This window comes from Homarus americanus, unplaced genomic scaffold (assembly GCF_018991925.1).
Source record: "Homarus americanus isolate GMGI-L3 unplaced genomic scaffold, GMGI_Hamer_2.0 scaffold19041, whole genome shotgun sequence".
Lineage (NCBI taxonomy): Eukaryota > Metazoa > Arthropoda > Malacostraca > Decapoda > Nephropidae > Homarus > Homarus americanus.
In genome coordinates, this window is record NW_024756835.1 from 8,556 (window position 1) to 21,399 (window position 12,844).

At 40.6% G+C, this 12,844-nt stretch overlaps 1 protein-coding gene across 1 annotated transcript; it reads left to right on the plus strand.

The window, feature by feature from the left end:
* The first annotated feature begins 3,681 nt into the window (after nt 1-3,681).
* LOC121856909 (venom protease-like) lies at nt 3,682-12,514 on the plus strand. Its single transcript, XM_042352672.1, has 3 exons — nt 3,682-3,870; nt 8,189-8,328; nt 12,350-12,514. The coding sequence occupies exons 2-3, from the start codon at nt 8,215-8,217 to the stop codon at nt 12,497-12,499; spliced, it is 264 nt and encodes an 87-aa protein (XP_042208606.1). The 5' UTR covers nt 3,682-3,870; nt 8,189-8,214; the 3' UTR covers nt 12,500-12,514.
* The last annotated feature ends 330 nt before the right edge of the window (nt 12,515-12,844 follow it).

Here is a 12,844-nt window from a genome sequence, read left to right on the forward strand (position 1 = left end):
CTGTTGGGGTGCTATAATTTTGTTGAAAGCCATCTGTTGGGGTGCTATAATTTTGTTGAAAGCCCTTAAGGCCTATTCATTGTAGAGTAGTTAATTTCTTATTTTTTAATACCATTTCCTAAGTGACTGATATTATTTTGTGAAAGCCCTTAAGAGGCCTGTTTCATATGTGCAATTAACATTTCTTAATACTTTAAATTTATTGTTGCCTGTGTTTCTAATAATTTCTATGTCATGTATAACTTTTATTCCCCAGAGTAGTGGTTAAAGTTTAAGTTAAGAGGTGCGCATATTGGTGTACCATTATTTGATTGTGTTTGTAGTGTTGGAGGGAATATAAGTGTCTAAATTTTACAGTGTGTCTCATTCATCCCAGTCACAGACGCTATCCTTCCAAGGGTCACGGACAGTTCATTTTGTGTAGTAGATTTAAGTGTTCTTGTGCTGGTTCGGGATTTTTCTCAAAGGGGCGCTTCCACTGCCTTTACCATCTATTAAATTTTAATAAACCCCAAGTCAAGTGAGAAATTAAAGTCCAGCAAATTCCGACCGGTTACAAATGGTAGCAGAGCGTAGTTATTTTTAATGTCGTGACTGATAGTACTGTGGTTGGGATAATGAACGCTATCATGTGTTGGTTAGTAATGGTAGGGATTGAACTCGCACTGATGCTCATCCTTGTGCCCGGACTGAGTTGGTTAGGCTTGACAGTAGAGATGTGTATGAGGAGGAAGAGAGACGGCCGCGGGACCTTGGTGCAGCTGAGAGAGGAGTTCGGAGACCTAAAGAAGGATTATCAAGCACAGGTAAACAGGTTCAAGTGGGGGTCTCAGGCACACATTCAACGGTTCAGGGAGGAAACAAGGGGTGAATGTCAGGCACACGTCCAGCAGTCAAGGAAGTGTGAGGTCCAAGTGGGAAAAATAGGGGTACGTAAGTAGTTCAGAGAGGTTGATCGAGCCCTCCAGCTGAGAGACAAGACGAAGCCGACCGATTACAGTTTAGGGTGCATGGTAATGAGAAAAGGCAGGTTGTAGGGGGTGAGTTGGAGGAGTTGTGAGTAGGGCAGAGGGGATTGGAGAGATGGTTAGGTCAGAGATGTGCGTTGAGTAGTGGTTGCTGTCATGAGCAGGATTGAGTTGCTGTCATGAGCGGGATTGAGAGTACGGTTGTAATGTCCAGGGCCTCACTAAGATGGACTGGTACATTGTCAGAGGGTTGGTCTGCCGGCATGAGGTTCGGAGACGTGGACTGAGTATTGTTTTGACACTGGTTCCTCTTAGCTCAAGGGCCAGGCAAAAGGAGAGCATGTTGGAGATGGACTGAGTATTTTTTTTGACACTGGTTCCTCTTAGTTCAAGGGCCAGGCAAAAGGAGAGCATGCTTGTTTTGGACTGTGTATTTTTTGACACTGGTTCCTCTTAGTTCAAGGGCCAGGCAAAAGGAGAGCATGCTTGTTTTGGACTGTGTATTTTTTTGACACTGGTTCCTCTTTGTTCAAGGGCCAGGCCAAAGGAGAGCATGTTTGTTTTGGGCTGGTATTAATTTTGACATTGGTTCTCTAGTTAAGGGCCAGGCAAAAGGGGAGCGTGATGTTCTGGTTGGATTGAGTTGGGCTAGGAAGAAATGGAGTTGCTAGCTGCGAGTGGAATAGTACAGAGTTGAAGGTGGGTTTTAAGTTGTTCTCTCAGCACATGAGGGCAGTGCTGTCTTTTTTTAGGGGGGTCGAGTGTTAGCGAGAGAGAAAAGGAGAGAAGAGAAGACAAATGCTGCATTTAGCACGCTAAAGGGGTGAGGTGCAGTCCTTAGAACAAAATTTTAGGGGGGTCGTATGCATGTTTTCTCAGCACATGAGGACAGTGCTGTCTTTTTTTTAGGGGGGTCGATTGTGATATCCAGAAATTTCAGAGTAATTTCAAATGCCCCGCCATGAGTGATACTGAGCGTTCAAGGTCATCTGAGGGGAGGGAGCACTGCCTGCTCGTAGCGAGAGATTGCGGAACTAGGCCTATATGATATTAAATGTGATTTACCGAATTAATAATGATGCGATTCATGAAGTTAAGGGACTATTATTGAATTTGAAATTATTATAGATCGTTTAGCAGTCTGAATAATGTTACGGGTGTCCCAAGGAGTTATTAGTTAGGCGGTAAATATATCACGTAGACCTAAGGTAACGCCTTGAGGAGACGCGACGCTGGCTAGGCCCAGTCCCGGAGAGCATTCACACAGACAAGACGTTCCGCGCGTCCATCAGAAATAGTCACGTGGCCTAGTCACCTGTGCTGCGCTATTGCAGTATAACAAGTAAGTCTCATTCGATCTCAGACAGGGTTAGATAGGGCAGTGATAAAGTAAACTAGAGCTAACAGTGAGTTCATTTCAGGGTTTCCGTCAGAACCCACTTGACTGGAGTTGACTGGAGTTGACTGCGAGAGATTGACTGCCGTTTGAGACTGCCGTTGATGATTGAGGGTGGCGATTGTCGCCATTGGACCGATCAGTGTAGGCCTGTCACGGTTTAGCGGGGTAGCAAAGGATCTCTTGAGTGAACGAGTGCTCCCGACAACTAAACGACACGGGACCAGCGTCAGCAGTGGGTGATCAGTTCTTACCACTCCGGTGCACAACCCCACATGTCCCGAGCAGCTAGTGAAACCCTCTTGCTAACGGGAAGCTAAAGTTTCTCTCAACTGTACAAGGTCTGATTGGCTCACTCCCTTCCGCTTTATGGACGCACTGGGAGTACACGGAGGCTATCTGAGTAAACTAATGGTCACACACTGAGACTGTGAGTCTAGGTCTCTAGGAGATACCTAGAGGAACATTTTCCCTCCCTTATTACGGGTGTAGTTAACACCATTCCTCAGACTGATATTATCTTGACGTGTGTAGTTTAATAGTTTCTAAATAATTTTGATAATATTGTTTTGAATGTTTGTGCCATTAAGTGGAACCAGAGTGATACTGTGATTTGATTCTTTTAATGCCTCTAATTGTTCTTCATAATTCTGATCTCAGGTATAACTTTATTCCCCAGAGTAGTGTTTTAAGTTTAAGTTAAGAGGTGCGCATATTGGTGTACCATTATTTGTTTGTGTTTGTAGTGTTGGAGGGAATATAAGTGTCTAAATTTTACAGTGTGTCTCATTCATCCCAGTCACAGACGCTATCCTTCCACGGGTCACGGACAATTCATTTTGTTTAGTAGATTTAAGTGTTCTTGTGCTGGTTCGGGATTTTTCTCAAAGGGCGCTTCCACTGTCATTACCATCTATTAATTTTTAATAAACCCCAAGTCAAGTGAGAAATTAAAGTCCAGTAAATTCCGACCGGTTACATATATATATATATATATATATATATATATATATATATATATATATATATATATATATATATATATATATATATATATATATATCTTGATAAAATCACATGGGAAAAGCTTTCGTGTTTATTCAAGACATCTTCAGACATCTTATCCACGTTTTCATTGTGGATCTACATGAAATATATATATATATATATATATATATATATATATATATATATATATATATATATATATATATATATATATATATATATATATATATATATATATATATATATATATATATATATATATATATATATATATATATATATATATATATATATATAAATACACTTTTCAGATAATAGTCCACGAGAACTACGTCGACAGTTACTTCTACTTAGGATACGACATTGCTCTGCTCCGTACCACAGTTGCTCTGGACTTCAGTAAGGATGAAGTGGGCCCAGTGTGCCTACCTTTTGATACCTCAATATCTTACGGCGGTGAAAATGCCATCATCGCTGGTTGGGGAAAAACTTCACACGGTCAGTACATACTATATTAAATATCTATTGAGCTCAACGAAAAGAAAAAGGTTTCGAAATGATAGAGTTTTGCCTTAAAATATCCATGTAAAAATTGAGGTTCCACGACATTTGCTCAAAAGACAAATGCTCACAAGGCATATGCTCACAAGACAAAACTAACCTAGCCTAAACTATCCTACCTAACCTGTCTATTAATGTTGTGAGTACTTGTCTTGTGAGCATTTGTCTTGTGATTGCTCTGTGAGCATTTGTCTTGTGAGCAAATGTCGGCACACCTGTAATAAAATTATCTTTGTTTGTCCATCTGCTATTGTAGTAATCACAGTGATATACTTAAAACTCCGTATACTTGAGTTTACATTAGGATATTCCCCAGAGTATTGATAGAGGCTCAAATAACACAGAAATAGTCACATAACATGTAAAATATTCATAAAAAACTGTTTAAGTGTAAATGTTGTCAATGATAAAGCTTGTTGTGAAGGTGTTTGTGGCTGAATAAGGTAATAATACACAAAACTACTTTGCCACTATTAAAATCATTGTTGCTCCTCGTCTTTTTTCAAGACATCTTCAGAGGCAATTAACTCTACATGGGGGAAGAGCGTATATGAAGGATAAATAACAGTACCAACTTTTGAATTATACCGGTCAACACAATTTTTCTGGCACAAGGTTTTTAAACGGATTTTAAGTAAATTTGGGGTGCAGAATCCAAATATGACTTTGGTTTTTGTCTATCACATCAGGTTTTTGAGATATACCATATTGCACTTTTGCTGGGAAACGTAAACTTTTGGATCAAAATTGACCGTTTAAACATGTATACATAAATTTTTTCAGCATTATAATTTGTATTTTTCTATAACCAAAAATTGTTAATATCAAATTGGAAAGTTAATGCACATATAATATTTAAATGTAACATTGAAGGGTGAAAAAAACAATTAATGTACGGTAGAAATAGTGCAAGTATTAAGATCAAGTTACAGTTACATAAACTTCCTCTTTTTGGCCGATCTCTTATGTACAGCTTCTGGAATGTCTCTCATCAAACTCCAGCAGTAGTCCGCCATCATGTTCGAGTCCCATCGACCTTGGTAACGTTCTTCCATTACTTTAATGTCTTGATGAAAGCGCTCCCCTTGCTCCTCGCTCACTTCTCCCAGATTTTCTGGAAACTCGTCCAAGTGACTGTGTAAGTAGTGAACCTTGATACTCATTCTGCATCCAAGTGCTTGTAAACTCAAGAGCAGCTCTTCCACAATTTCTTGATAGTTGTCCGCTTTCTTGTTCCCTAAGAAGTTCCGCACCACATTAGAGAAAGCATTCCAAGTTCTTGCCTGTGCCTCAGTCATTGTTGCAAGGAAGTGTGGATCTCTGAGTAGTGTTCTTATTTGAGGTCCATCAAAAATCCCTGCCTTTTTCTTCTCGTCGCTAAGACTTGGAAAGGTTGAGCATATATATCTGAAACACTCTCCACTATGATCAAGAGCCTTGACGAATTGCTTCATGATACCAAGTTTTATGTGCAGAGGAGGAAGGACAATGTTTTTCCTGTCAACCAGAGGATCGTTAATGATATTCTTGTCACCAGGCGTCAAACTATGTCTTGGTGGCCAATTCTTTTTCACCCAATGGTCTGCTGTAGCCCTGCTGTCCCAGTAGCACAGAAAACAGGGGTATTTTGTGTACCCTCCTTGCTGGCCCAATAGAAAGTTTACCATTTTCAAGTCCACACAAATTAACCATTCATGAGCATGGTATTGCAACCTCTCTAGAACAGTCTTAATGTTTTCATACTCTTCTTTAATTTGTACAGAATGTCCGATTGGAATTGAACCATACTTGTTTCCGTTATGAAGAAGAACACATTTCAAGCTCCTTTTAGAACTGTCAATAAAAAGTCTCCAATCCTTACTATCATATGCTGGTAGTCCCATGGAGAGAAGAAGTCCTTCTACATCATTACAAAAAACAAGCTGGTCATATGAATGAAAGTACTTCCGCAGTTGCTCTTCTCTGTTGCGATAAAAGGAGACACTCGTGCCAGGTTTTAAGAGTTGTTTCTCTTGAAGCCTGGAAGCTAACAATTCAGCAGACTGTTTTGGCAAATTTAGATCTCTGACCAGATCATTCAATTCTGACTGAGTAAACAACGTTGGCTTTTCACAATCTTCACCAGATGGCTTGAAAAGATCAGTCTCTTCATCTTCATCAGTAGAAACAGGTGAATTCCGGTCTATATCCTCAATCTCTGGTAGCTCAGTAAATTCTGGCACGTTACGTGATGGAGCAAATCTGAGATCAGATTTGGATTCAGCACCTTAAAGATAGTAAAAAACAGTTAAAAGGTTTCATGCCAGAAAAAAAAATATTTATTTGTAGACCAGTGTTATTAATCTTTGCTTCAGTTTAACCATACAAAGCAAAAAATATTAAAATTAACAATAGTTTAAATCCTACAGGTGAACATGCAAAGCTAGGCATGTATGTTACAATGATCAAGAACAAAACATACCTATTAAAAACAAAGTTATGAACTGGAGGAGTCGTGAGTGCCTTATACGGGTGGGTACTGCTGTACGCGGTGGGTGAGTGACTGATGGATGATTAGATGTGACACCAGTAAATTCGTGAAATTCATGAATATTTTAGTAATTTTATGTAATCAGTGTTTTGCTCTGGGACGACAAAATTACTCAAATATTTAGTAATTTCACAAAATACCTGAAACATTTTCAGGAATTTCACGAAATCACTGGTTTCACTCTCTTACTATAGCATACTCGTATATAATAACAACATATGGATAAAGAATCTGACAGTAAACCTACTGGCCTATGTCAGGCAGCTCCTAATTATCATTATCATCCATGTATCTGAACCTTCTCGGCGTTACTGCGTTGATGAAGGTAAATGAAAGTGACAGGTTACTTAAACCACCAAATCAAATCTAGATTACAAACATCACCTTCCATTCGTACATTTTAATCTTATGGTTTCCATTCGTCTCGGAAAAAAATTTAAATAAAATTTTATGTTGTTTCTATATGGAAAGCCAGGGGTTAACTTTATTATCTTCCCCTAAATGGATTCAAGAGAATCTGTATCCATTTTTTACTATGCAGTACGTATAGGACAGTGACCAAACTGAGTAGCATAAACAAGATCAGCTCACTAACTTTTGTTTATATATGTAAGATCTAGTAGTATAGTTGCTGCACTACGAATACATGTGTATTGTTGTCCTAACTTATTTATACCGAAAGAGTAATTAGGTCGTCTTCATCTGAATTAATTATGCTCCCTAATTCTGTGTCGCCAATATATTTACTTATGTTACAATCTATGCCTACATTGATGTCGTCTGTGTATATAGTGAAGAGTAACTGAGTCCTGGGGTAATATTTCACCCAGTTGGAATCTGTAACGTAAATTCTGACCTTCTGTTTCCTGTTCGTTACTCATGCCATTAGTCATTAATCAGCTCAAGGTTTTCAAGGTGATGACGAATCGAACCGATTGGAGGATTAACTGAGGTTACTGATCTGTTCCCTCCTCTTTTTTTTTAAATATATGTATCAGCTGTTTTATAATATTCCGGAGGAACGCCCGATTTTAGTGATATATTGACCGATATTCAGCAATTGACAGTTTTTCTTATCTTCTTAGACTCTAGCAATGTCTCTTCGCAATCTGGCGACATTTTTGGTTTTAATTTATCTATTTGTTTGTTAACTTCCTAATTAGTCGTTAGATATTCATATGACTGTAAACTTTCAGGCGTTTGTTTAGACTACTGATGAATAACTTTTATCATTTTGTAAAAACTTCCCTAATTTATTTAGTGATGAATACCTGTATCTTGTTTGGATATACATATTATTTACAGCAGAGTAAAGAGAAACTGGGAAATGTAAAGCTTCTCATTCACTCACAGCTCTTCAACAACCTTACTCATGCATAACATCATGATCACAAACGCACATTATGAGTACAGCGGTAACATGTGTATCTCTCTTGCTATGTCATGGCCAAGGACACAAGTGAGGAGGGTGTTATCCAGTGTGACACTGCACTACACTGTCAAACATGACAGGTTTCCTCTGGTATCATACCTTCCACCTATAATAACACTGGGCAACAAAGTTCATAACAAAGTAACAAAGAACAAACCAACTGCCCGAACGGCAAGTGAGATGATAAGTGGTGAAATGTTAAGTAACGGGGAGGGGGGGGGGAGGGATAATAAACCAACTTCCTCCATGAAATTGTGCAGAAAATATAATAACATTTTAAAATTTTTCTCCAGACAGCAACAACCTGCCAGGATACCTGATGGAGGCGGAGGTGCCAGTCTGGACCAATGCAAAATGCCATGAAAAGTATACGAACATTGATATTGACAATATCTTGATCTGTGCTGGAGGTTCAAACAAGGACACCTGCAATGTGAGTATTGTTAATACTGCCCTCGTCTTACATTACGTCAAACATTCGTTTTAAGATAGGGTAAAGTTAGTTTAGGTCAGGATTGTCCAATATATTCCACGCGGGCCATATTGGGGCCCGCCAAAGGTTTCTCTCCGGCCCACCAGCCTATATAGGTTTGCAGACACTTTTGTTTTAAACAATTTATGATTTGACAAAACAGTGTTTTTGTCAGAATCAATCAAATGGAAAGAGGACTTGCCACAGATGTAAGGAAGCACAAGCAGTCTTTCACAAATTTCCTGTCAGACAACGGGTTTCCTCACTTGACTATTGCTTTGACTATCACAAAAATGATCTTGATTTCTGCCTCGGAGATCTGAGTTGTGTCTTTGAAGAAATATCGCTACCCGAGTGCCCGATCACGTTTTGTATCAATGCGTCCACATAAATCTTCTCTCAACTGACAAGTGAGGCTGTAGATTTGTTTTTATGTGTTGAAGAACATTGACTCTTGATATTGAATTCCTAGTCAACTACAATCTTTTCTCGACATCGACACAATATGGCTCCCCTGTGTTCAATGACAACAAAAAATTTCTTTTGAACTCTCGACATTCAACATTTATTTTCCTCTTCTTTTCGGTAATCATGGTAGTTGCCATCTTTCTTTTCATAAATGCAATTAAATAGCTGGGAATTATTAGTATTTTATCTTGTGATAAGTATTAATAAATCAGCGGCTGACTGGTGACACATGCAACGATGTTGACTGGCATTCGCTGGCATTGGCTGTACATGTAGCCGTAGGAAGTAAAACTGAAACATCTCTAAAAAGTCGCTAAACATACCCAGGTCGGTACGGTGCTTGAAGATAGGAACATCATGAATGAAGCCAAGAGGTGTATAATGACCTAAAGCTTAAGCTGTTGGACCATATTTGGTGACCTTTCACAGCAACAGCCTATTACAGTTTTTCTTCAATTTCAACAGTTTATTCCATATTATAGGAAACGGGGTCCTAGTGTTATCACTAGGTACCCCTGTACAATTTTACCAGAAGCATTTGGCAGGAATCTCAAGTATATCTAAATTAAATAATATAAAGTTATTTACTATAGCCTAAGGAAGGAAAGACATTCTTACAGAATAACATCAATATTATTTATGAAATATCTGGCCAGCCTACAGGTGATAAGCATCGTGCTTCCGTCAGAAGGTCGTGGAGTGGTGGTCCAGCAGGCGTCAGGGTAGTGTTGTGTGTGGGAACATCTTAGTATGTAGTGGATGGGTGTGCGGCTGTCTGTTCTCTTGTTTAGTACACAAGCACGTTGCTCGGGGGAGGTGGAGATACCAATCTCCCAAGAAAAATCGTACCCGATGATGAATCGAGCAGCAATCACACCCCTCTTCCGTGATCCTTTCCCGTATATATACGAGAAGTCAGGAAGTTTTCGGAGGGCATCGTAGTAGGTGGGCGGGGAGTCCAAGGGAATGGCCTCTCTCTGTTTGTGTCGAATTTGTGCACTAATTTGTCGAATTGTTTGAGGGACAACATAATCAGGTGTGACCTTGTTAGAACCGTATTGGCAAGTCTATCTGCTGCCTCATTCCCGAGATACCAACATGACTTGGTATCCACAGGAATGTCATTGAACGACCTGCATCCTGAAGTGAGGACGTTAGCCTTCGTATTCGAAAGATGAGGTCCTTGTTCTCCCTTGATCCAGATGCGATCCCATGGAGAGTACACAAAGAATCACAGCAGACAAGCAAGGGATGGGGTCCCAAGGTTTCTTCCTCAGCGAGGAAAACAGCAAGGAGGGCTATCAGCTCGTCATGAGTGGAGGATGCCCTGTATGAAACTCTGAGAGAGAGCTCAACAGGTTCTAGGACACCAGGACAGGAGATGTAGCACCAGCCCCGGCCCTACTTGTAGAAGGGTCAACAAAGCCATCGGTGTAGAGCACGATCCCACCTGGGGACTAGTGAACGATCCTGGAGAGGTGATATGCGAGGAGATGAGCGGGGATCATTTGAAATTTCGGGAACAGTTCACCGAAGGTAATCACTTCAGGCTGAAAATCCAACCAGTTTGAAGGAGAGGCACCAACAGTAGGGGTGACAACAATATCAGACAAGAGGTCGTTTTCTTGAATGGTCTTGGATGAGTGACCCTTGCCACTGACTTTTAGATGGAGGTCGTCCTCGGAGAGCCAGGGTTAAGGAGGCTTGGACAAAGTTACCTCGGGGATTTCGTAGAATGGAAAGAGCGGCTACAAGGATGATACGAGCATCTTTCTTCTGTATAACTTCAAGACGGTTGACAACCGTTCTATTAATGTTGAAAAGGGCCGAGGCGGCGTAGTCACCACAGGAATGGACAAGGGACTTGTACATGGAAAGAAGCACAGGGATGGTCGCACTAAAGGGACCTCTGCACATGGTAGAGAAGACGCTAGACGTCGAAAACTTTAGGGATCTGACAACGTGTGCAAGTAACGTACACACCAAGGCATTTTATCTCATTAACCCAATTCAGGGGTGTCTCTGACAGGAGAAGTTAGGAGGAACAACACGACCGTGCCACATGGCTTTTGTTTTCGCTATCGAAAGTCGAAAACCAAATGAGTCACACTCTCTGGAGACCATATAACGGCCTCCTGCATGCTGGGGAGGTCAATAGCTTGGGGAGGACATCGTCGGCGTATCCTGAGGAGACAACTCTTGTCGGCCACGGGAGAGAAGCAACTGAGTGCATGAGAATGTTGAACAAAGTGGAACTCTACCTTGAGGGGACATAACCTTCAACGTTAACCTGTGCTTGACGTCCAGTAAGGTAATAGGAAATCCATCGAAGAATGACGCCCTTTAACTCCTGAATGCGCAAGTTCAGATAAAGTGGGTGCAGGATGAGCCATATCAAGGGCTTCTTTGATGCCAAGGAAGACTGAGACATGTGCAGTCAGGTTACAATAATAAAAAACAATGGAGTATGCTGTGTTACAATTTTGTATGAATCCATTGAGATATTGTGGAAGCCGCCTATGGTGTAAAGAAAGCGACGGTGGAGTATCCTCTCCATCATCTTGCAAACACGTGAGATGAGGCGAATAGGGCAATATTTTTCGGGGTCTCCAGGCTTAGGGAGAGGGATAATAGTCGCATTTTTCCAGTTAGACGGAAGAACCCAGTTTCAAAAGACATTTGTAGAGAGTGAGTAAGGGGACACCAGGAATATTAGTTCAAGCTCGGGCTGTGTGAGGGGTTGATCGGCGGAAGCAGGAGAGGTAAGAGCAGCATGAACAACAGGTTCAAATACATCAACGCGAGCCTGCACTGCTTCCTGAAGGGAATCTGGAAGTTCCTCAAGGGAGGAAGCCCCTCGTCCAGTCCTCCATTAAAGCGCTGGCAAGGATGGCAGGTTCAGGGTGGGGAGGAGGCCTCCGTCTAGTACCCCGTATAGAGTTAATCCTATTCCAGATTCTTTGGGCCGTCAAAGACGGCGGCAACAGCTGTATTTTCTGTTCATCCTCACATCTTGCTCTTTATAATAGGTACACACCACTAACATATAACAAGAACAAACTTAGAAGGTAACCCAATAACTAAAATTAAGTAGATTTTTTTATTGTATATAAAATATTTATTTTTCTTGTCTTAAAATAAGTGAACAATTAATATTTTTCTATTTGTGAGTAATTTGAAAATTATCCAAAGATAAATAGGAAGCTTTCCCTGCCTTAATAATATATATCAGTGGGAATATATATATATTCTGAGTCAAAAGTAATTTTAGTCCTTCGCGCTGCGCCTCCCAGGTTAAGTACCACTGGTATAGAATAAAATGGTTAATCAGAATTACCAAGTTTTAAGGGAAATGACAAGTTATTAGAGTAGGAGTTGAATTAAATAAGTAACTCCAAGTACATTTAAATAAGCATACCATTGGTACAATCTTCACTACCTCCACGAGATGGCCAAGATTGTATTACTGAGTACTAAAAGAGTGTAACACGTGAAATATGTTGGTATGTTTCAGGGTGATTCAGGAGGTCCACTGATGTTTAATAATAACGGCAACTACGAAGTCATTGGTATTGTGTCATTTGGTGTTGTCTGCGGTGAATCCAGTTATCCTGGAGTGTTCACCAGAGTTACCAGTAAGTACAACATGGGCTCTATCTCCTGACCTGCAGTGTTCACCAGGGTTACCAGTAAGTACAACACAGGTAAAATCTCCTGACTTGCAGTGTTCACCAGGGTTACCAGTAAGTACAACACGGGCTCTATCTCCTGAGCTGCAGTGTTCACCAGAGTTACCAGTAAGCACAACACGGGCTCTATCTCCTGAGCTGCAGTGTTCACCAGAGTTACCAGTAAGTACAACACGGGCTCTATCTCCTGACCAGCAGTGTTCACCAGAGTTACCAGTAAGTACAACACGGGCTCTATCTCCTGACCAGCAGTGTTCACCAGAGTTACCAGTAAGTACAACACGGGCTCTATCTCCTGACCTGCAGTGTTCACCAGGGTT

Excerpts from the sequence above, each read along its gene's own strand:
- LOC121856909 (XM_042352672.1), top strand. The coding sequence starts at position 8,215 with ATGGAGGCGGAGGTGCCAGTCTGGACCAATGCAAAATGCCATGAAAAG. Across the intron at positions 8,329-12,349 it reads CAAACAAGGACACCTGCAAT|GGTGATTCAGGAGGTCCACT; the intron begins GTGAGTATTGTT and ends GGTATGTTTCAG.